Here is a 23,474-nt window from a genome sequence, read left to right as displayed (position 1 = left end):
CAGCTAAATAAACAACATCAAAAACCTACTCTGACAGAATAACTTAGACACTCGAGAGAGTAGGCTTTACCTAAGTTAAACAATCCTTTTATCAAAAACGAGCCTCAGAGCTACAGGCCCGGCTAGGAACGCCAGAGCCTCTGTATTCAGCTATAGCTATATTCAGCTATAGCTATAGCTGAATACAGAGGCTCTGGCGTTCCTGGCCAGCCCTGTAGCTCTGAGGCTCGTTTTTTATAAAAGGATTGTTTAACTTAGGTAAAGCCTACTCTCTCGAGTGTCTAAGTTATTCTGTCAGAGTAGGTTTTTGAAATAATCTAAAGTACACATGTATCTTTAGTTCCTATTCCATATAAAGATGTGCGGGTAAATTTTTATGTGCAGATCCAAAAAATGGGCACAGTCATGTGATGGTGAGAGCATTCCTGGAATTTGTATGCAGAGTTAAAGAATTAGGCAGATCTTTGCCTAATTTAGGCACAAGGATTTACACCAGGTTTCAGTAGGTATAATTCCTCATGCCCAAAACTGGGTGTAAATCCCTGTGCCAAACACTATAAAATGCTCAACTCAGAACACCATTAATAGATTAGAACTTAGTGCAATTGTTTTTGGTGCCATATACAGAATTTAGTCCTAAATGTCTATAGGGTCACAAGAAGACATTGTATCAGACAGTTGTATTTAAAATAACTTAAAACAAAATTACTAAAATGAAAAAGCAAAGATACTTACCTGTAAGCAGGTGTTCTCTGAGGACAGCAGGCATATATTCTCACATGTGGGTGACATCATCTTCGGATACTACTAAGTGTACTGTCACTTTAATAGGCATTGTCCATACTGTGCATGTGCTAGTACCTTCCCACCCAATGTCAGCTTGCGAGATCATCAGTTAAGTAACAAACCTACTTGTCCAAGTAGGGAAATATGGGAAACTCTTATGTGCGAAGGGCTTCCACTACTACCACTAGGCACTTCATGAAGAAATGAGAGGCCAAAGCCAGTCTGAAGGGTAAAACTTTGTATTGGAAAAGTCGAGATCCAATGCGAAAGCAAAGATACTTTCTGTGAGCACATAGGATGAATATGAGTGTGTAGCCTCCTTTGAGATCTAGAGAGTAAAGCCAATCACCTTGTTCCAGTAGAGGTAGAAGAATTCCCAGAGAGAGCATACAAAACTTCTCCTTCAGCAAGTATCTGTTTAGGCCCTAGAAGTCCAGTATAGGTCAAAGACCTCCGTTTTTTTTTTGGCATCAGGAAATACTTTGAGTAGAACCCCTGGTCTCTCTCCTGCAGCAGAGGAACAGGTTCTATTGTGTTTAGCTGGAGAAAGGCCAAGAGTTCTTGGTGAAGGAGGGTCTTCTGAGAGAACTGGAAGGAGTCTCTTTTGATGGGAGGTTTGGAAGTTTTCTGATCAAATGTAGCTGAGTGATGATTCAAAGCACCCACTGTTCTGTTGTGATAAGAGTCCAATGCTTATGAAAATAGATTAATCTGAATCCAATGGAGAGATTGGAAGGAAGAGGCAGAAGAATGCTAGCAATGCTCTCTAGTAAAGAGTCAAAAGGACAACTGCTATTTGGAATGAGGTTGTGATTTATGTGTTCTTTGTTGCCTTGGGCAGGGTCGTTAAGCAGCTGACCTAGAAGATGATGAAGATGGCTGACTAACGCCATTTCATGTTATAGTCATATGAACATCTGGATGAGGCAGATGATACCAAAATCTGCAATAAAGTAGACACCCCTGATGGTGTGGAAAACATGTGAAGCTTGAGGAATGGTCTGAAATTTGGCAGCTAAGATTTAGTGCTAAGAAATGCAAGGTCATGCATTTGGACTTCCAAAACCTGAGGGAATGGTAAAGATTAGGGGGTGAAGAACTTTTGTGCATGAAAAAGGAACAGGACTTGGATGTGACTGGACACACCAATTATATGGATCAGAGCCTGAAATGGTCCTATTACATCAGGGGTGACAAACTCAATCACATAAGGGGCCAAAATCTAAAACATAAGCTAAATCGCAGGCCAATTTTTTATTAAGTTACTTAGGGGTCCTTTTATTAAGGTATGCTAACTGATTTAGCGCACGCTAAATGCCCACCTTAAAAAAAGGACCCCTTACTCTTAGTAGAAGTATAGGGTTACTACCTCTCCAACCCCACGCCAGCTCTGTGATGTAAATAAAATACATAAAAAAGACTTTTCTTCTCTCTTTTAGGTCCTAGTTCATTCTTGCTGTCTAACACCAGCTCTGGCAGGATACACATTTCAAATCTGACATATTGTAATCACAAAACAGAAAACAAAATTATTTTTTCTACCTTTTGTTCTCTGTCATTTTTCAAATCATTTTTGTTCCAGACTCTGGTTGTCTTCTGATAACTCGCTTGCAAGGATCTCCTGCCCATTTGTCGTTTTCTTCTTTCTCAGTGCTAACCATCCATCTTCCATCTCTGTCCTCCCCTTTCGTTTCCCTTCCCTCCCCCAGAGGTCTGGTATCTTTCCTTTTTTTCGTCTCCATTCCCACTTTTCTCAACTACCCTTTCATCCAGCATTAGAGAATGACACTGTGGCTGTTACCTGCGGGTAACCCGCCAAAACGGTGAGGAAAAACCTGTGTTCACCGTTGCTATGAGGACAAGGCCATTCACCGCCCCATGGACAGTGAATGGCTTTGTCCCTGCAGTTAAGGGAGGGAACGCGCACAGTCACCTATCGCACTCCCTCCCTCCTTACTGCCGCCACCAGGTTTAAAGAGCTTCCTAATCCCACCCTGCCCTTACCTTCGTGGCTGCGATTTCTAAACTGTCTTCTTACAGCAGCCGGAGCATTGAAGCTGCATGTGGCTGCCGTAAAGGTCATCTGACGCAACCAGAAGTTGCATCAGAGACGACCTTTCCAGCAGCCATATGCAACTTTAATGCTCCGGCTGCTGTAAGGCGGCAGTTTAGACATCGCCAGCCATGAAGGTAAAGGGCAGGGAGGTTTGTCGGCATAGTTGTCGGATCGGGCCTGTTATGCAAAGGGGGGGAACGTGGGTGCATGGCGGAAGCGGCTAAGAGGTGTTCTCACTGCAGGGGGGATGAAAGCGCCATGAAGGTAAGGGGTAGGGAGGGAGAAAGGAAGGAAAGGTGGGGTGGAGAGGAACAGATGCTGAAGGGAAATGGGTAAAACAGAATGGGGAGAAGGACGCTGGAGGGAAATGGGGAAGAGAGTGGGGAGAAGACGCTGGAGGGAAAAGGGGAAGAGAGTGGGGAGAAGACGCTGGAGGGAAAAGGGGAAGAGAGAGTGTGGAGAAGACCCTGGAGGGAAAAGGGGAAGAGAGTGGGGAGAAGACGCTGGAGGGAAAAGGGGAAGAGAGAGTGGGGAGAAGATGCTGGCAGGGAAGAAGACAGAGATGCCAGACTATGGGGAGAGCAGAGGGAAGAAGATGGGTGCCAGACCCATTTGGAGGGGGGAAGAAAGGGAGAGGCACAGTAACAGAGCAAATGGAAGACGCAGAGAGAAGAGAGACAGTGGATGGAAAGAATTGAATGAGAAGATGAGGAAAGCAGAAACCAGACAGCAAAGGTAGAAAAATTCTATTTCTTTTTTTGCTTCAGGATAAAGTAGCATACTAATTGTGTTGATAAAAATTTATAAACAAAGCCCTGCCAGCTGAACATCTCTTTCTCCAGTTCAGCAGCCAGAACTTTGATTTATAAGGAAAAAATAAGCTAAATATTGCAGTACTGAGGCTTCTATGCTGCGGGGACGGTGACGGGGCGGTGAATGGGATGGCAGTGACTGGAACGGTGCAGTGACGGGGACAGATTTTTTCCCCGTGTCATTCTCTATCCAGAATCTCTCCCTCCTTCCCCACCACCTCAGGGTCTACCATCTCTTCCTTTCTCTTCCCAACTACCCTCCTATCTGGTATCTCTATCTCCCCTCCACACAATCCCTTGTGTCCAACTTCTCTCCCTTTCTGTTCCTTCGCTCCCTCCATCCCATTGTCCACCATCTCTCCCTCTCCTCTGTTTTTAGACCCATTATTTCTTCTCCTTCCCCCACCTTCAGTCCAGCATATGCACATCTGTTTGGACCCCTTCTTCCTTCTCTCCCTTCGTGTACTTCTATACCAGGGCCCACTGCCATCACACACACACACACACCCTCTGAAGGCCTACATGTTTTCCCCCTTTATACCAGAGCCTGCCTTCTTTCTAGCGTCCTCCTGCTTGCCAGTCTCACCTTCAAAGCAGCCTGCTGAGGATCACCGGTGCTGTAGCGATCCTAAGCAGGCTTCTCACAGCCTCCGCAGTACATTCCCTCCGCTGTGGTTCCATCCCTCCTCTGAAGTACTAAACTAAACTAAAACTTAGTTTTATAGACCGAGTCATTAACCAAGAGGAGCTCGACTCAGTTAACAATAATGTAATACATAAACTTGACAAGGAAAAGTAGAATGAAATAGTTAATTTCCAAAATGTTTAGCAAACAAACAAGTTTTCAGAAATTTCCGTAATAAAGCAAAATAACTTAAACTTCTTAATGTAAGCAGTAAAGCATTCCAGAATTCAGTTAATTTAAAAGCAAAAGAATGTAATGTTTTATGGATTGTACACTTGATGCAAGATTGAAAATTAATAAAGATTAAAAAAAAGCAAAAAAAAGCAAAAGAATGACTAAATCTCTTAAAGGTTCTGTTTTTACTACTGAGAGGGAAATGTAAGTTTTGATTTTTGAGAACTTCTGACAAGATGAGATCTATGAACGTACAGGACCGCAGCAGAGGAAACATGCTATGGAGGTCGACAGCAGCCTGCTAGGTTCACTACAGCCAACTGGCAATCCTCTGCAGGCTGCTTTGAAGGTGAGACCGGTAAGCCGGGAGGAAAAGAACAGAGGGCCAAATCTCTGGCCTGAGTTTCACCCCTGGATTACATCAAGAGCATTTCTTAATGCCACTCTGCACCCTCTTTGACATGGAGGGGGAAATGGTCAGCGCAAAGTCAAAGAGCTCAAAGGCCTGGAGAGCTCGAGTAACTAGAATGTCGAAAATGGTGGATGCTCCTGAGAGGAAAAAGAGCTTGGAATGGCCAAAAAACAAAAAGTTGGTAAAAATAAACTAGAGTCAGGTAAAATACTGGAACAGAATAAAAAGAATGAATAATGAGGAAAACAATGAAAAATAAGTTGGGGAAGGCACAAAAGAATGGTAAATGTTTGACATACTAAAGAGAAAGCTGCAGAAAGAGCTTCTCAGTTCCACAAAAAATGAAGAACTGATTTTTTGTTTGGTTTTGTTTTTAAATGGAGACTATTGATTCTTCTTATTGCATTACTGCTTATCTGTCAAGTATGCATGTTTGTAAGCTTTTTGTGTTTTTAGTTTGCATACAAAAGTATGAATTTTTTTTGGAAATGTACTCATTTGTGATGTGTTTCCTTTTTTCTATGTGGGGGAGTTGTTTTATGATTGATTCTAACAATTTTTATTTGTATGTATTTATTTATATATACATACACACACACACACACACATATATATATATGGAAAAATTATGTTCTTACCTGTTAATTTTCTTTCCCTTAGACGCAGCAGATGAATCCAGAGACCAATGGGATAGCTCACATCTACCAGCAGGCGGAGATAGAGAAACTGATTAACAGGTGGTCCTATTGGCTGGCACTCCTCCTGTCTCATCAGTATAGCTCCTTGCCCAAGCACACGTAACCAGCAATAGGCATAGCATGTAAAAAAACTTCTTTCCCATAACAAATCTCAAAATGCAATAATACAGAAAACAACCTGCCATAATAACAAACTGCGAAAGTTGCAAAAGAAAAAAACGAGAGACAATATCCAGAAAGGGTGGGGCTCTGGATTCATCTGCTGCGTCTAAGGGAAAGAAAATTAACAGGTAAGAACATAATTTTTCCTTCCCTAGCAACAGCAGATGAATCCAGAGACCAATGGGATGTAGCAAAGCAATCCTCAATCTGGGTGGGAAGCAAATGCCGCCTCCGCAACAACCGAAGCACAAAACGCCCCTACCGCATGCGTCCCCACATCCAAGCAGAAATGGGGAGAGAAAGCACGCTCGGAAGACCAATTAGCCGCGAGACAAATCTCCTCCAAGGAAAAAACCTCTGGGCCGAGCCCAAGAAGTAGCCATCGCTCCAGCGGAATGGTCATGAAGTTCTTTCGCCAACCGCTTCCCTGCCAGCAAGCAAGCATAAAGAATGTCCTCCTGGACCCATTGAGCGATGGAGGCTGCGGACGCCACCAAACGTTTGAGGCGTCCCTTAAAGAATGCAAAAAGGAGATATAAACAACTAAAAGTCATTAGAAACCGAGCTCACAGAGAACGCTACGTACATATCAAAAAATGCAGTGAATAAAAGCACTGCTCCCAATTTCTCCTCCCAGGAAGAAGGAAGGAAAAGCGAGCATGACATAAAAGAAAGGATGACACCCCCCTAGAAAGAAATAATGGTACCATCCGAACTGATACCCCATATTTCGGAAATCAGAAATAGGAATCCCCGTTGAACAAGGCCTGCAACATAGAAAACTGCAGAGCTGAAGCCATGGCCACAAGAAACCCCATGTTCAACGGCACAGCCCTTTAGAGTCCCAAAAGACAAGGATGAAATGAAGCCTTCGGTATACTGAGAAGAAGTACGTGAAGATTGTACTCCAAACCGGGCTTTCTAAGAGGCGCACTCTGTTTAGAACCTGTACTACATGAAGCTAAGAAGTAAGCGAAGAGCAATATACTTAGCCTTTGTAACAAGCTAAGAATGGCACTAGAAGCTGAAGGGAATTGAACGCTAAGCCCTCGGCAATACACCTGTGCCAAAAAGGAACTCTGGAGTGGTTCAAACGTTAAGAAGCACCCAAGAAAGGAAAAACCTCCAAAAGGAAGCAGAAGCCACAGGAGAAGACGTCCGTAGCACCTGGATAAGAGAAGAAACAACCTGCTTCGCATAATCCTTACACGTCAGCCAAGATTTTTCAAAAAACTAGGTCGTAATACTAAAGTAGTACAAATATCCATGTTGAACGGACCCTAGGCGAGCAAAGCCGGAGATACCAGGAAATTTCTTAGTCCGGCTGTCGAAAGACTCATCAAATCCGCAAAGTAAGGATGGCGCCACCAATCCAGAGATTCTACAAATACTGTGCCCGGAAAGCGAGCTCGAGGTGGCAAATCCAAGCCATCATCAGCCAGCGGAAAACACTGAAAAAGAGAAGGCAGAAGCGAGAAAGGAGCCATGCAGCTACCCCCTCTAACTCCCACTCCCTGGGCCCGCCGAAGAAGCTAGGAAGCTTAGAATTGAGAGACGAGGCCATGAGGTCTAGGTCAAGCAGATCTCACTTCCATAAAAAGAGCTAGAACGCTTGAGCCACAAATCTCAATATCCAGGATGCAGAAGATTACACTATTACTAACATGCACACTTTCCAGAGCGTACACAGCGCTGTACACTGTAACATACAAGAAATGGGCCATGCTCAGATTCTGCGGAGAGAAAGTCTATCCAAACTCTTAACCTGATCCATAAAAGGATCTGCCAACAGAAGACGAAGATGAGAGTCCACCCATTGAAGCAGAACAACTTCACCTGCCAATGAGTACAACACTTACTGCCCAAGCAGTAGAGAAATACCCCCATCCTAATACTGACCAAAAGGACCCTCAGCGGCAATCCGGAAGAATGATCTGAAGCTCCAAAAAGGTAGCCTGACCCTGCTCAAGAGCAGAAGAATGAACAAGTACTGAGTCGCCTCTGAAGACCAGACTCCAGGAGCTGAGGATGGAAGCCACGGAGCCCCCCAACCCGACAGCCCGGGATGGTCGGTGGTCATGAGATAGTCCAGCAAAGACCGAGGCATGCCTTGAAAAGAGAAATCGCACTGAGCCACCAAATCATACAGAGTGATGCAGGAGGAGCATACCAAATAATTGGTACCCTGAGATACCGGGAACCACCGGAACAAAAGCGCCTGCTGTAGCGTAAGTAGGGGAAAGCAAGCCGAAGTCCCCAGTGGAGTCAGCAATATGGATCCCAGAAACTGTACAGAATCCCATACTCTTGGTCATGGTAAGCGAAGAAGAATACCAATCTGAGACCGAGACCCCACGCCCAAGTCTCCGGAAAGAAACACATGTATCTCCTATATGAATAAAAACATCACCCCGATATACCTATAAATAGTACAGGAGAAAAGAGTGCTGTGCAAATTCAAAGATGCACGTGTAAAGAACTGAGGAAAAGATATCACCCTTTTCGTGTCAGTCAAATGGCCCGACTGGAAGTCGTCCGAATCAAGCAGGCAGTCAAGAAGAAATTAGATGAATCGCCTGGTAGCGCCAAAACGGTATCACCGCCCACATCACCTAAAACGTTCGTGAAGCCTGGGTAGGCGAAATGGCATGTGCCAAAACCGAAAGCGCCGCTCCAAGAGAGGCAGGCAAACCAAGTGCCGATTCGGAGTCCATAGAGAAAATGTAAATATACTCCCAGGTTGTCTGCAGAAATGTATAACCCCGAGAAACTAATTCAGCAGAATGGGATCCAGCCTGCCCAATGCCCCCGTCTCGGGCACCATGCAGTAAGTGGAACAACGTCCCTTAGTTCCCGAAGAACTACAAGACCGTCCTGAGGACCAGTAACACTGAAAAGGGAAACACAAAACATAGAGACTCCAAGAACGAACTGGAAAACCTGAGGAGAATGCAAAGATGCAAGCATCCTGAAAAATCTCACAGCCCTCTGACCTGACATTAGTGTCTTCTCCCTCATGAGAAAGCCTGAAGAATCATTGGAAGAAGTCAAGATCCCCTCAGAATGAAGTGCAGAAGGTCAGGGAATGGCAGAATGAGACTGTAGGATCTGCAAGAAGATTCTCCTAGGAAAAATCAAGGTTCACAATGTAAAGAGGAATATACTGGAACCATGAAAACAGTACTAACCCCATGCAACATGAGTGAAATACGTATGTCCTTTAAAGCGAATACGTACTAGACTCAATCAAGATGCTGCATCTACCGCCCCGTGGAAAACAACAGCATCCTCACAGGTATCAGACAAAGCTCACATCGTTAATGAGAGCTTCAGGGATGAGGCTAACAACCACATAGTGCGTGATCCTCCGCGGCTTAGATAGAATAGGTAACTGACTCCTGGTTAAAAGGAGCTGTACAGCCCTTTCTGTCTGGTCGGGGGGCCCGTCTAGCATGTGCCATGAGAAAATGGTGACAGGAGAAACCAGTGTGATAAGCATGGAAATCTGAAGTCCAGGCCCCCTCAGAAATAGAGAAAGAGAGTCCTGGCCGCAGGAATATGCGCAGTGTCATTATGCCCATAGAGACAGCCCGAACTTGGAAACTGCTTGTACTACCTTTAGGCATAAATATCCTGTGCCACTACTAGACACATGCAGCTCAGCACAGAGGCCCAAATAAGGACAGTTACCAACAGACAAAGGCTCAATCTGCATGGACCCCAAGAGAGGTACTGTGTGAAATACAGGGCACTATCTTACTGCTGATCTCACTGTGCCGTGAGTTGCCATATGTCGCCCCAGTCTGGAGACAAACCGAGACTGGGTGACCTAGCACAGGTCAGAGTCTCTCTGGTAAACCCCTTGAGTGCTAACCCCAGAGTCCGATTAAACAAGCAGCTTCCTTCAAGGGAGTACAGCAGGAACACAGACATAGACATATAAAGCTGCCCAAGCTTGTCCCAAAGCTGGTTAAACACATACAACTTGTCTGAACCGGAAAGGAGAGAAGCCCCGGCATACCCTGACCAAAGTCAGCTGGAAACAAACTACCGGAACGCTGCAGCTCTCCCGCCATCGCCAGAGACCCATGCGCACGCCTGATTCTCGCTGACACGTGGCCGCTGCATCAACGCTCCTAGAAACATAGTCGGATTCGAGCCCCGCAAAATTTACCCTGCCGCAGCTTGCATAGAAAGAAAATCAGACTCGGGGAATAACCAGAACGGCCCACAGCGCCGGAAAAAACATATCCCATCTCATGCGCGCTGCTATAAACCGGCACCTGCACAATCAGCTGCACATGGCCGTGACAAACACTGATGAAAGAGAGCCTCAGAATAAACAGGACTACTGCTGTACTGAAACCCAACAATGAGAACAAGTACGAGCATGAAATCGCATCGCTACTGCTGCGCTGTAACCAACAAGGAAACAAAGCGCGTGCTTGCAAAGGGCGGGAAGTCCCGGCTCCCTCCATGGATTTCTAGTCATAAAACTTAGCCTCAATAAAATATCCATACCTTAAATGTATGATGACCGAACCCACAGTACTAAGACTCCCAAACAGAACCTGAAGTTCAAACAACCGTAAAAGCCAGACATACTCACAAGCTAGTTGTTAGGGCCAGTTGAAGCCAGTTTGCAGCAAAAGCATGGCAGAATGTAACAACTGTGGTCTTTTTTTTTTTTTTTTTTTTTTTACAGAGAAGGGAAAGAAGAAAAAAATTGAGACCCAGTCAGACCCTCTAGCAATGGAGGGAGGGTGAGGCAGGGACAAGGGGGGGCCCAAGTGTAACCTCTAAAGCCGGCACCGTTCAACCGGACACCCCTGTCTCACTGAAGAGAAAAATTTCAACAGGAGAAATAGCACTGCCAGCTCACTGAAGAGAAAATCTCAACAGGAGAAACAGAATGGCAGTCTCACTGAAGAGAAACCTCAACAGGAGAAAATAAAGTTCCAGCCACAGCCAGAATTCAGGAGCTAGTTGAATAGCGACCTTTTCCTGCTGGGAGATAGAGATTACTGATGAGACAGGAGGAGTGCCAGCCAATAGGACCACCTGTTAATCAGTTTCTCTATCTCCGCCTGCTGGTAGTTGTGAGCTATCCCACTGGTCTCTGGATTCATCTGCTGCTGTTGCTAGGGAAATATATATATATATATATATATATATATATATATATATATATATATACACACACACACACACTATGAGCTCCTTTTACAAAGCCTTTTGAGCAGGCGGTAGATTTCCAGCTAGTGCACGCTAATCAAGTGCGCGCGATAAAACCGCTAGCACAGCTTTGTAAAAGGAACCCTATGTTTTAATTTTTTTAATATATTATTTATGTGTGTCAATTATTTATAGACTCTCGAGGCAGGCCTTGTAGGTCAAAACTCATACATGTCAAGTCATTGAGCTAATAAAGTGTTTCTTTGCACATATTAGTATAAGGACTCCACAAACAGATGATGCAAGGGCCTTAAGAAAAGCAGCAATTGAGTTTGGGAGTCCAGGAAGATGTTCTCCAAAAAATTCCAATCAGTCTATATTTCAAAGACATCCCAATATCAATAAATAAACTTTCAAATATATTCAAAATAAATGTTTGGATATTGTTTGCAAGTTCTCTTATTGGATTTTTGGATTCTCTGAAACATGAGCTGATGACTGAAAATTTGCAATATACTTGATTGCTGCTTTTCCTGCTTTCTGAAAAGCCTCACATTATCTGGTTGTTGTTTTTTTTAATATAAAATAAGCACAATACAGGCAACTCTGTACCTTGTTAATTTTACCCTCTGAGGGAAATTCTGGCAGATATTCTTACGTCCCACCCACCTCCCCGGGTTGGCTTCTTAGTTGGCTTATCTTAACTGGGGACCGCACGCCTCCGTCGGGCAGGAAGGCACTCGCGCGTGCATGGTGCGGCCTGCTAGAACTTTCTAAGTTCTTAGAATGCAATCACTCTAAAATTGTCCGTACCGGGGCTCCGTCGGTGCCGTCACCCATCAGTTAAGAATATGCTGACTGCTTGTCCTGGGATAATACATATAATGACTAGAATACTAAAAACAGAAAAAAGGGAAACCAACAATTTAATGTATCAACTACAATCAATATTTTTGTTTGCTTACTTCCTAATTGGGGAGGAATAGGCTCAATACTGACAAATATTTAAAAGAATCAGCAAAGCCAGCTCTTCCTCCTGATGTAGTGTGTTTTCACGCAATTGTCGGGGCTTTGAAAGAAGGTGTTTCCCTTTTGATTCATATATATGACATGGAATAGTGTTCATTGTTGCAGTGGGTATAGTGGAAACACCAGAAGTAGAGAGTATTTGAGACCTCCAACAGAAGAAAAGTACCGCTAAGTTTTGTTGAATATGATTTGATGAAATCAGATGAGATTGTAGAACTGACCAGAACTTTGTTTGTTTCAGAACTTTTTTATTTTCAGTTTTGGTCTGTCACTCTGAACTGTTTTTTAACTTCCTTTTGGGTGGGATAGGATCTGTGATTGAGGGATTTTTGGAACAGATTTTTTTTATTGTTTTCCTGATGTTTTAAATAAAGCCAATATAAGACATTGGGATGCAATTAGAGCAACCTTGTATAACTATTTCCTGGTGGTTACTGGGGCTTTGCGGCTTTGCTGATTATTTAAAAATATTTGCCAGTATTGATCCTATTCCTACCCAATTAGTAGGTAAGCAAACAAAAATATTAATTGCGATTATGACTAGAATACTAGCATTTAAGCATGTTCTTACTGCATACATCTACACAGCTCCTTACAGAAGTATCCCCTTACAGGATATTTTTTATTTAATATTTTTATATACAGCACTTAAGCCTAAAGCTATTGAAGTTGTGTACATTGAATTTGCCTGAGTTATTTCAGGTTTCCCAAATCATATCCAAAAAAGCACAGAAGTATCCGGTGGATACAGATGTTTAGTAAAAATTGAAGCCTAAAATTTGCAGGTACTAATTCATAATGAATGTGAAGTAATCCAATTCCACAAGCAAGTTGCCTTTCTCTTACCTTCAGCTGCTGCAAGTTCACTGTTTCTCTAGAAGCCTTTTCATTTTTTTCTCCAGACATGTTGTAGAATGTTTCATTAATCTCTTTCTGTTCTTCTGGAAGAAATCTTAAAAGGCTTTTCTGATAAGAGCTGCTTTCTACATTTCCCATCTTTCCTGATATCTGAAGGAGTCCTACAGAATACAACAACAAATAAAACACAAAACAAAAAGATGTGAGAAAAAGGAAGAAACAGATGACCCAGTTAAATGGGAAATCTGCTGAGTACTGCTTTGAGTCTCCCACAGATAAGTAAAAAAGTTACCATAAAGCAGAGGCACTAGGAAATAAAAAAAAATTATGGAAATTCTTTCCAACCCCTGTGCACATGTGCGCATTTGTACCTGTGTGCACATGTGTCTGTGTGACCTAAAGCAGTGTTCTTCAACCTTTTTACACCTGTGGACCTGCGGAAATAAAATAATTATTTTGTGGACCGGCAAACTACTAAGACTGAAATTTTTTTAAAAACCATCGCCGCCCCATCCCCGCGAGCTCGGTCCCACAAACCATCTGATCCCATCTGCACAAGCCTCAAATAGTTATGATTTTATATTGAACATATTTTATTAAAGTATAAAAAGAAACAATATTCTATACAATTGTCATTTTATAAATACAAATAATACAGGGCAAAGATCAACAAAAACCCTGTCTCCCCTCCCCTTCACATATATCCCCTCTACTATCAAGAAAACTGAATAAGCTAAATTATTACAGAATGCTACACAAATATCATGTAATAGAATATCACAGTCACACATGACAGGAATGGTTTTAGGGAGTAGAACTAGGGCAACTGCCCCCTGGTCAGAGAGCCCTAAGCCAGCTGGAAGCTAAAGAAGTAGTAGTGCCTGGGCTTTGCACTCCCCAGTTATGTCTAGCAAGATACATACTTCAAATCTGATATATTTGAATCACAAGATAGAAATAAAATTATTTTTTCTACCTTTTGTCGTCTCTGGTTTCTGCTTTCATTGCCTTTTCACTCTCTTCCATCCAGCGTCTGCCCTAAGAACATAAGAACATAAGAATTGCCACTGCTGGGTCAGACCAGTGGTCCATCATGCCCAGCAGTCTGCTCACGCGGCGGCCCTCTGGTCTAAGACCAGCACCCTAACTGAGACTAGCCCTACCAGCGCACGTTCTTGTTCAGCAGGAACTTATCTAACTTTGTCTTGAATCCTTGGAGGGTGTTTTCCCCTATAACAGCCTCTGGAAGAGCGTTCCAGCTTTCTACCACTCTCTGGGTGAAGAAGAACTTCCTTACGTTTGTACAGAATCTACCCCCTTTCAACTTTAGAGAGTGCCCTCTCGTTCTCCCTACCTTGGAGAGGGTGAATAGTGTTTTTATCTACTAAGTCTATTCCTTTCAGTATCTTGAATGTTTCGAGGGAGAAGAGGCCCAGTTTCTCTAATCTTTCGCTGTACGGCAGCTCCTCCAACCCCTTAACCATCTTAGTCGCTCTTCTCTGGACCCTTTCGAGTAGTACCGTGTCCTTCTTCATGTACGGTGACCAGTGCTGGACACAGTACTCCAGATGAGGGCGTACCATGGCCCAGTACAGCGGCATGATAACCTTCTCTGTCTCTTCAGTCCAGCATCTGCCCCTTCCATCTATCCTCCTGCCCCCCCCCCCCAATTTGGTCTGGCATCCATCATCTTCCTTCTGTTCCCCTCATGGTCTGGCATCTCTGTCCTTCCCTCCCCCCTGTGGTTTTTAGCATCTCTCTTCTCATTTCCTCCACTCAGATCTGATATTGTTCTCTGCTCTCTCTTCCCTTTTCTTCTCTGGTCTTCCTTCTCTATTTTCTGCCTCCATCTAAATTAAATTCTTTCTTACTATTTAGTCCTGTTTCCCTCTTTTCACTGTGTCTACCCACAGCTTGTCACCCCTTTCCCTCACCCCTCCATTATCTTACTATTTTCTTCCCCCTTTATTTATCTCCTTCCATCCAGTATGTGTTCTTTCCCCACTTCCATTCAGCATCTGCTCTCCCCTCTCAACTGACATCCATCTGCCTTCTGCTCTCTCTCCCTTCTTCTCACTTCCATCATCTGTCCCCTTCTCTCTCTCATCTCCTCCATTCCATCATCTGCTCCTTCTCTCTCCCCCCCTCCAACTTCCATTATCTGCCCCCTTCCCCTCACCTTTGCGGGTCACTTTCTTTCCCCTGAGGTGGCTCATGTCAGAGGGGAAGCTTTGGCCGAGCAGAACCGCTTGCAAGGAACAGTGGAACTTACTTGATTGATGTCGATGCTGGGGCCCGTTGCCGTTTGAAGAAGAAAAAAAAAAAGGTGGAAAAAAGGGACCTGCAAAGGCGAGAGGAAGGGAAACCTTCAGGACAGCTGCTCTTTGCCCTCCTTCAGTGGGCCAAGAATCCAGACCAGCAGCGGCAGCTCTGTATATTTTTAACTTCGGCACAGAGCTGCCCCTAATCAATAGTTTAGCGCGGTTTCATGAGGCAGCTTCGGAGCGGGCCGGCCTAGCAAAGGCCCCGAAGCTGCCTCATGAAACCGCGCTAAACTATTGATTAGGGGCAGCTCTGTGCCGAAGTTAAAAATATACAGAGCTGCCGCTGCTGGTCTAGAGGTGCGGAGACAAGGCAGGAGGCAAACGCGGTGGAAGGCAGGAGTCCCGGCGAAGGCAGGAGTCCCGGCACCGCGACTGCAACAGGAAGTTGCAAGTCAGCTGACGCCGGCCTTTCGTTGCGGCGGGGACCGAATCCTTCGCGGACCGGCAAGATTTTTTTGCGGACCGACACCGGTCCGCGGACCGCCGGTTGAAGAACTGTGACCTAAAGGAGAGAGATGAGGGGCTACTTGAATAGAGCAGTTTACATAGGTGCCTTGCTATGAAATTAACCCTATTAAGCACAATCTGAATCAATTTATACACAAGGCTAACAAATACTCTAGTGTTTAAGAGACACTGCTATCTTTGATTAATTTTTCTTATGGGAAGAAGATCTCCGAACCAACAAATTCCTCCTTTTTCTCCACAGGTGAAGAGGGTGGGGAAGGGACCTGGGGGTCCCAGGTGTTGTCCCCAAAGTTGGCACCATTTAGCCAACACTCCTAAACTCTACTGAAGCCGAAGCAAAAGGAGGAAATAGACTTTCATTTCCAGGAGCTGAAGCCAGGAGCCAGAAGACTAGCAGCCATCTAACCTGTTGAAAATAGAGCATACTAACTAGCCAGGAAGGGTTCCATCCATAATATATACCTGTGAATCAGTTCTCTATCTCTACCTGCTGGTAGATGTGTGCTATCTCACTAGTCTCTGGATTCATCTGCTGCTGTTGCTAAGGAAAGGAACTTATCTACTGTGCCTGAATTAAAACTCAACTTTAGCTACTGTTGAAAAGTCTAAGCAAAACTCTAATCCCCCCGCCCTACAAAAAACTAAAAGGAAAAAGATGAACAAAAGGTGACTTTCTTTCTTTTCAGTAATTTCTTTCTTGTATGAAATATTTAAATTACGCAACAACTAAGGCATTATTTCACACCTCTAAAACGTGCGTGTGCTGGTAGCTTAAACTGTATGCACTGAGCAAAGAATTTATAGAACTGCCTGAAAACAAATTAGCAACATGGCATAGTATAGGCAGGAATGTAAAAGAAGAAATATTTTATAACATTGGTTGCAACTTGGTCCAAGGAATTTGCAAAACAGCTGACTGCAATAGCTATGGGAGTCTGTTTGGTAATATATGCTGTATAAAAGCTCTGTGTATGATCATATACAGCAGCAGAACCAAAGGGAAAAGGGAGATCCAACCTTGTCTACAGTGAAAAAACCAAGCAGGAACAAACAAACCAAAACTGCAGATATGTACAACGATGTAGGCAAAATTTATTGTGACAACCAAAGTATATCTAAAAACCTTTTTACCAAACAGTGGACCCAACACGGTCCGTGTTTCGGACAACTTTCATCAGGGGTCCATGGTAGAAAAGGAAAGAAAAATATGACACAAAAAATTGCAGTGAAAAATTACAGTAGAAAAAAACGGATTATATGTTTCGGCGAGGGTCACTGAATATAGTAAAATCTCACTGCAATTTTTTGTGATATATTTTTCTTCCCTTTTCTACCATGGACCCCTGATGAAGGTTGTCCGAAACACGGACCGTGTTGGGTCCCCTGTTTGGTAAAAAGGTTTTTAGATATACTTTGGTTGTCACAATAAATTTTGCCTACATCGTTATACATATCTGCAGTTTTGGTATGATCATATACAGAACACATATAACAAAAAAGAGGAGCAAAAATGAAAAGGTGCAATTGTAATAAAATGTATTAAGGGGATGTATCCTATATAATAAAAGATTAGTGGCGCATGCGCTTTATTTTTTTTTAATTCTTTATTCATTTTTGCATGTGTAGCAGTTAAACTCATATGAACTTAAAGATACACACTTGATTAACTCTCATATATGCATTAAGTATAACATTTCATTACAAATTAATATTCTGTAATATTTTAAATATTATATAAGAAATCTAATATATAAATTATTCTTATTGAATAGAATAACCTTTCCTCCCCTCCCTCCCTACTCAATAATACATAGAAGTATCATTACTATGAAACTATTCAAATAATCAAAAATATAAAAAAGCGTGATTACTGCCGCCGTGGTGTGTGATCCGTGGCCGTATTCCATTTTAGAACCCGGCCAATGATCACTCTGGCCACTCCCCTCCTCCCGCCCTCACCAACCCGAAGCAAGCTTAACACACCTCCCGCCCTCACCTCACCAACCCGAAGCAAGCTGAAACATACCTCCCGCCCTCGCTCACCGCTGCTGTTAATTCCGCTGATCCTCCTCTTTGGGGCAGCCTGCGATCGTGGCCGGCTTTTGCGGGCCTCGCAGGCCGCTTTCTGGCCTCGGTGGCACGTTCCCTCTGACGCACGGGATCGCGTCGGGGGGTGGAGCATGCTTCCGGGTTGGGGAGCGGCCTGCGAAGTTCGCTGGGACCGGCCACCACGATCGCGGCCTGCTTTGAAGAGGAGCAGGCCAGAAGACGCCGGGATGGAGGGAGGGTAAGCAGGGGGATTAATTCAGGGGCCAGAGGGAGAGGGAAACGGGGCTTATTTGGGGCGAGGGGTGTGCTGAGGGGAGACAGAAGGGGCCATGGAGAGAAAGGGGACTGCTTTGGGGGGGAGGTGTGCTGGGGACAGACAGTTTTGCTCTGGGGGGAAGACAAGGGGCCATGGAGAGACAGGGAGAGGAAAAGGGGGCTGCTTTGGGGGAGGGGTGTGCTGGGGGGAGACAGAAGGGGCCATGGAGAGATAGGGAGAGGGAAAGGGGGCCGCTTTGGGGGGGAGGTGTGCTGGGGACAGACAGTTTTGCTCTGGGGGGAAGACAAGGGGCCATGGAGAGATAGGGAGAAGGAAAGGGGGCTGCTTTGGGGGGGAGGTGTGCTGGGGACAGACAGTTTTACTCGGGGGGGGAGACAGAAGGGGCCATGGAGAGATAGGGAGAGGGAAAAGGGGCTGCTTTGGGGGGGAGGTGTGCTGGAGACAGACAGTTTTGCTCTGGGGGCAGACAGAAGGGGCCATGGAAAGATAGGGAGAGGGAAAGGGGGCTGCTTTGGGTGGGAGGTGTGTTGGGGACAGACAGCTTTGCTCTGGGGGGGAGACAGAAGGGGCCATGGAGAGACAGTTAGGGAGAGGGAAAGGGGGCTGCTTTGGGGGGAGGTGTGTACTGTGGGCAGACAGCTTTGCTCGGGGGGGGAGGACAGACGGACACAGACAGCAGCCAAGGAGAGAGATAAAGAAACACAGACAGACAGACACATCTATTCTAGCACCCGTTAATGTAATGGGCTTAAACACTAGTTAGATATAATACTACAGTCCTGACATACCTCTGTCCCTCCTAAAGCAGCAGTAGCAACAGCGGTGGCCAGCCAGCAGAGACAGCACTCTGAACAGGCTGCTCTTAGCCTGATGCATCAATGATGACTTCACCGATAACATGGCAGAAGGAAGCCCTGGCGGCACAGGCCAGAAGTAGCCTGTTTACCATGCTGCCTCTGCCCGCTGGTCACCGCACCGCTGCTGCTGCTTTGGGAGGCCAGAGTGTATATCAGATCTCACAGAGGGAGGTGGGGAGCTGCTGCACAGGGGGATGTGAAGGAGGGAGGGATGGAAAGCTGCTGCAAAGGGGGATGGAAAGGAGAGAGGGATGGAAAGCTGCTGCACAGGGGGATAGGAAGGAGGGAGGGATGGAAAGCTGAGCCTCAGGGCGATGGGAATGAGGGAGGGATGGAAAGGTGCTGCACAGGGGGATGAGAAGGAGAGAGGGATGGGAAGCTGCTATACAGGGGAATGGTAGGGAGGGATGAAAAGCTACTGCATAGGGAGACAGGAAGGATAGAAAGCTGCTGCTCTGTGTGTTGTTGCTATTGGCAAGTTAGTATTTAGAGGGCCATGGGAGAAGGAGCAATGATGGACTAGGGACTGGAAAGAGAAGAGAAAAAATGCTGGAGCAAGAGAGAAGAAGGGTAAGAAATCTTTGGACCAGGTGAAGCACTAGCATTGAGCTTGGGGCCAGAGATTTCTGCACTCTGTATCTCTAGCGCTCTGGATTAGAGCCTCACTGGGTCCAACGGTTGAACCGGCCCTGGTCTGGACATGTGCTTAAGAGCCACAATTGCCTAAACAACCCTTGTGCATGTGTGCCAAGCACGTTCCTCCCCTTGATTTCAGTTTGTTAGCACAAATTAATTGGGCATATTATTTTTATATCATTCCTTTGTGCATAGTTTAGCTGGTTTTCTGTTTTGTTATTGTGATTTTGTGTTGTAAGCTTTAGCACCTGGCTTTGAGCATCAGTCCCTTAGTAAGTTTCCTTCTCCCTGGGACATGGGATTGGAAAACAGCCTTAGTAAATGAGGCTAAAAGGAGCTGCAGTACACCTTAGAAGAGATTCTCCCCTGCCCCCCTCACTTCAGTGAAAATAATAATAATAACAACTTTATTTTGTATACCGCAAATACCACAAGCAGTTCAGAGCGGGAGGGGAGTAGTGAGACAGCTCTTAGCTGCTGTATCTTATATTCAAAGAAGATTTGTCAAGGCCATTCCTATTTATGATAGGTGGGAATGAAACTTTTTTGAAGGTCAAAGCAATTAAAAACGGATTTTTGTTTTGCAATTTCATGTCTTTGTTTCTGGTACTAATAAACTGCACCTCTTTTCTACTTTCTTTCATCTCTCCTTGACCTATACTGCAATACAAGTGCCACTTTGTTCCTTAATCTATTTTCAGAACTCCATAGCAGTAGTGTTTTGAGTTATTAAACCTACAATTGCCAGTTAGCTTGTTTATAGCTGATGGTTAGCAGACTGTTATGTGTTAACAAAAAAAAAAAAAACGCCTTTGCAAACAAGGTTTCCATAACAACGTCATGGGCATGTATAATTTTCTAAATATGACTAATGAAACTATTAAAAAAGGGAGATCATTCTCTTTGTGCTAGGACTAGAATATTTTTTGATCATAAAATCAAAGCAGCCTAGCCACAGAAGAAATTATGGCCTCAAGGAATTTTGAAAGTTACTGACCCTGAAAGAAGAACAAGATAAGGATAAGACAAACATACAAAAGCCTGCAAACTAACCTCCTCTTCTACGAAACCGCACTAGCGGTTTTTAGCGCAGCGCCATGCTGAATGGCCCATGCTGCTCCCGACGCTCATAGGAACTGAATGATCGTTGGGAGCAGCACAGGCTATTCAGCGCGGCTCTCTGCGCTAAAAAACGCTAGCCCGGTTTCGTAGAAGAGGGAGTAAATAGAATAGCGGTCTTCATTCATATTTAAGTTAAGGTCATTTTGGATTCTAATGAGCTGAAGGAGAGCCACCAAATATTTCCCATGTAGGGCCACGATACTGCTGACCAATGTATGTCAAAGACATTCATCCCCACCAGCTGACCTTCAAACTTCATTGAGGAGTATCCTCAAATGCATTCTCTTTTGTTTACTGAGAAAAGCCTTGTCCTTCAAACATGTAGCTCATTCCCCCCATCCACTTTCTCTTTTCTAGCCTGTGCCTGGGTAGAAAGGCAGAATAGCAGGGGGGAAAAACAGAAAGACAATAGGGGCTGCTCAAAGGTCACCACTGTCCCTGAGAACTTGCAGTGAAGAACACTGAAATAGAATATGACCAGATCAAGGGTCACTAGCTAGTCAGCTGATGAAAAATATTAATAAGCAAAGAACAACCCAGGCAAAATAGTGTAACTATTACAGACACTCCTACATGTCAGAAGAAGGACAGTGACTGATTCTTTGAGAGAAGATCAAGGCGCAGCTAGACACAAAATGTGGGACAATGCTTAATACACAGTTCCTACAAACAGCAAGAGCAGACCTACTATAAAAAGCAGACCCAAAACAACAGAGATGGAGAAGTGGATTAAGAAACAAGGAGGTCAAAATGCAACTCCCACTACTCTCCTTGACCTTGGCTTGGGCAAGTGATTTCATAACCCTTCATCTCAGGATCAGAGACATAATTTATTTAAATGAATTTATTGCACACCTGCCTGCATGCCTTTTCAAGTACAAGAGGTATTTTTCAGTCCCAGAGCTCCTATGTGAGCTTGTAGTACCTTAAGTTATGGAGGGTTAAGTGACTTGCCCAAGTTCACTAAAAGCTGCAGTGGAATTTCAACCAGCTGAACTCCCAGCCCATAGTCTAACCATTAGGCTATTCCCCACTCCTATCATTACACCTGCCTGAACTGATAACTAAGTTCAGGATAAGAAATATTAATTTTATTGTTAATTTTTTTAAACTTCTATACCAATCTAACTAATGACTATGATGTCAATTCAAAGCGGTTCACATGAGCAGCTTTGCTGGAAATATGAACATTAACTTCAGTAATGATGGTACAATACATGAGCAACAAAATAACATACTTAGTAACTTAGTAAATGATGGCAGATAAAGACCCATCTGCCGTCCAGTCTGCCCATAAGTTAAACCCATTTTTAAAAAATACATGATTAGATTAACTTGTCTCTTCTTTGATATTTCTGGGCCATAGACTGTAAAATCTGGTATTGTTCTAGTTTCTAAATGCTGAAGATGCCGTCCAACCTCACTCCAACCATCCCGTTGTTTGCAGGACAACTACCGTAAAGTCTGGCCAAACGATGAAGTATAGGAGTCCACACACAGACTGTTTTTCGGCGTTTGTTGTTGCACAGGCTATAGTTTGTTTGCAGTTCCAGTTGATCCCTTTTCAACCTGGGACCCCTGATGAAGGCGTGTTAACCGAAACACGGACCATGTCGGGTCCCTTGGTTTGTTTTAAGATGTTACTTTTAACATAAGAACATAAGCAGTGCCTCCGCCGGGTCAGACCATAGGTCCATCCTGCCCAGCAGTCCGCTCCCGCGGCGGCCCAAACAGGTCACGACCTGTCTGAATCCCAGAAGGGGCCCCCTTGCCACCTTGGTTTCCCTTTGAGTCCTATCTTCCCATCGAAGTCCTAACCCTCCGGTCTTGCACATGCACGACCTGGTTAGGTATCTATACTTATTGCCTGGTTAGCTTTCTATACCTGTGTTACATCCCAGCACCTCTCTCAGTATCCCACGATTCCTTTATCCCTCAGGAATCCGTCCAATCCCTGTTTGAATCCTTGTACCGTACTCTGCCTGATCACTTCCTCCGGTAGCGCATTCCAAGTGTCCACGACCCTTTGTGTGAAAAAAAACTTCCTTGCATTTGTTTTGAACCTATCTCCCTTCAGTTTCTCCGAATGCCCCCTCGTACCTGTTGTCCCCTTCAGCCTGAAGAATCTGTCCCTATCCACCCTCTCTATGCCCCTCATGATCTTGAAGGTCACATTCAATTATTTGATATAATACATTTAGCCTGCATCATTGTACGTGTGTGTCTGCAGTTTACTTTGCTTTTATATCCCCCACTGCAGACCTTGTTGGTTCTTCTCTTTCTGTTTGTTCTGTATAGTCAAATAATAACACAACGTTGCTGGAGTTATGATAAAATAGCTCGGTAGTGGCGTTACATACAAAATACATATCCGATTCCTATTAATTGTGTGGCACCCAGGAGCCAACTTTTCAAAATGATAAAGGAGTTGGGAAGGGGGGGAGTGCTAAACCCATCACAAATTAACCTTCTTTGAACAAAGTGAAGGCATTTGCTTAATATTGAGCACCCACAGAGCTGGCCCTGCCCCCTCCCGTGCCCTGGGCCCGTCCACTTTTCTTTCCGAGGAAAGAGTACTCGATACCACAGTGTAAACTAAACTAGAGCTTCTACTGACAAGACGACAGTGCTGCCCAGTGAAAGGTTCCCCCCCCCCCCGACTTTTTATATCCATTCCCTTTATTACCTCGTTAGTCAGGAGCCCCAGGTGCCCTCCTCGCTCCCGCATTCGGCTCCGGGAACACCCGCGGGGAAGGTGAGTGTCTGGTGAATGGCGAGCTCTGCCGCGCATGCGCAGTAGCGCAGGCTGCGTCACAGCCCCCTCCCCTTTCCCCGCACCAACCGTCGCGGCTTCCCCCACCCTCCCCCCGTCGCTACTGTGGCGCGTGCATATC

General features: G+C 44.7%; 1 protein-coding gene across 4 annotated transcripts in view; it reads right to left on the bottom strand.

Moving 5' to 3' along the window:
* The window catches only part of MEAK7 (MTOR associated protein, eak-7 homolog), a 97,710-nt gene extending 74,304 nt beyond the window's left edge, over window positions 1-23,406 (bottom strand). For all 4 annotated transcript variants that reach the window (XM_033942731.1, XM_033942732.1, XM_033942733.1 and 1 more), the window contains exons 1-2: window positions 23,267-23,406; window positions 12,836-13,008 (exon numbers count right to left, since the gene is read on the bottom strand). In XM_033942731.1, the coding sequence (XP_033798622.1) occupies window positions 12,836-12,985 (150 nt within the window). In that variant the 5' untranslated portion in view covers window positions 12,986-13,008; window positions 23,267-23,406. The remainder of the gene's footprint in view (window positions 1-12,835; window positions 13,009-23,266) is intronic.
* Between the last annotated feature and the right edge of the window lie 68 nt (window positions 23,407-23,474).

Source organism: Geotrypetes seraphini, chromosome 4 (genome assembly GCF_902459505.1).
Source record: "Geotrypetes seraphini chromosome 4, aGeoSer1.1, whole genome shotgun sequence".
In the NCBI taxonomy this organism is placed as follows: domain Eukaryota; kingdom Metazoa; phylum Chordata; class Amphibia; order Gymnophiona; family Dermophiidae; genus Geotrypetes; species Geotrypetes seraphini.
This window is presented reverse-complemented; position numbering and strand designations above follow the sequence as displayed.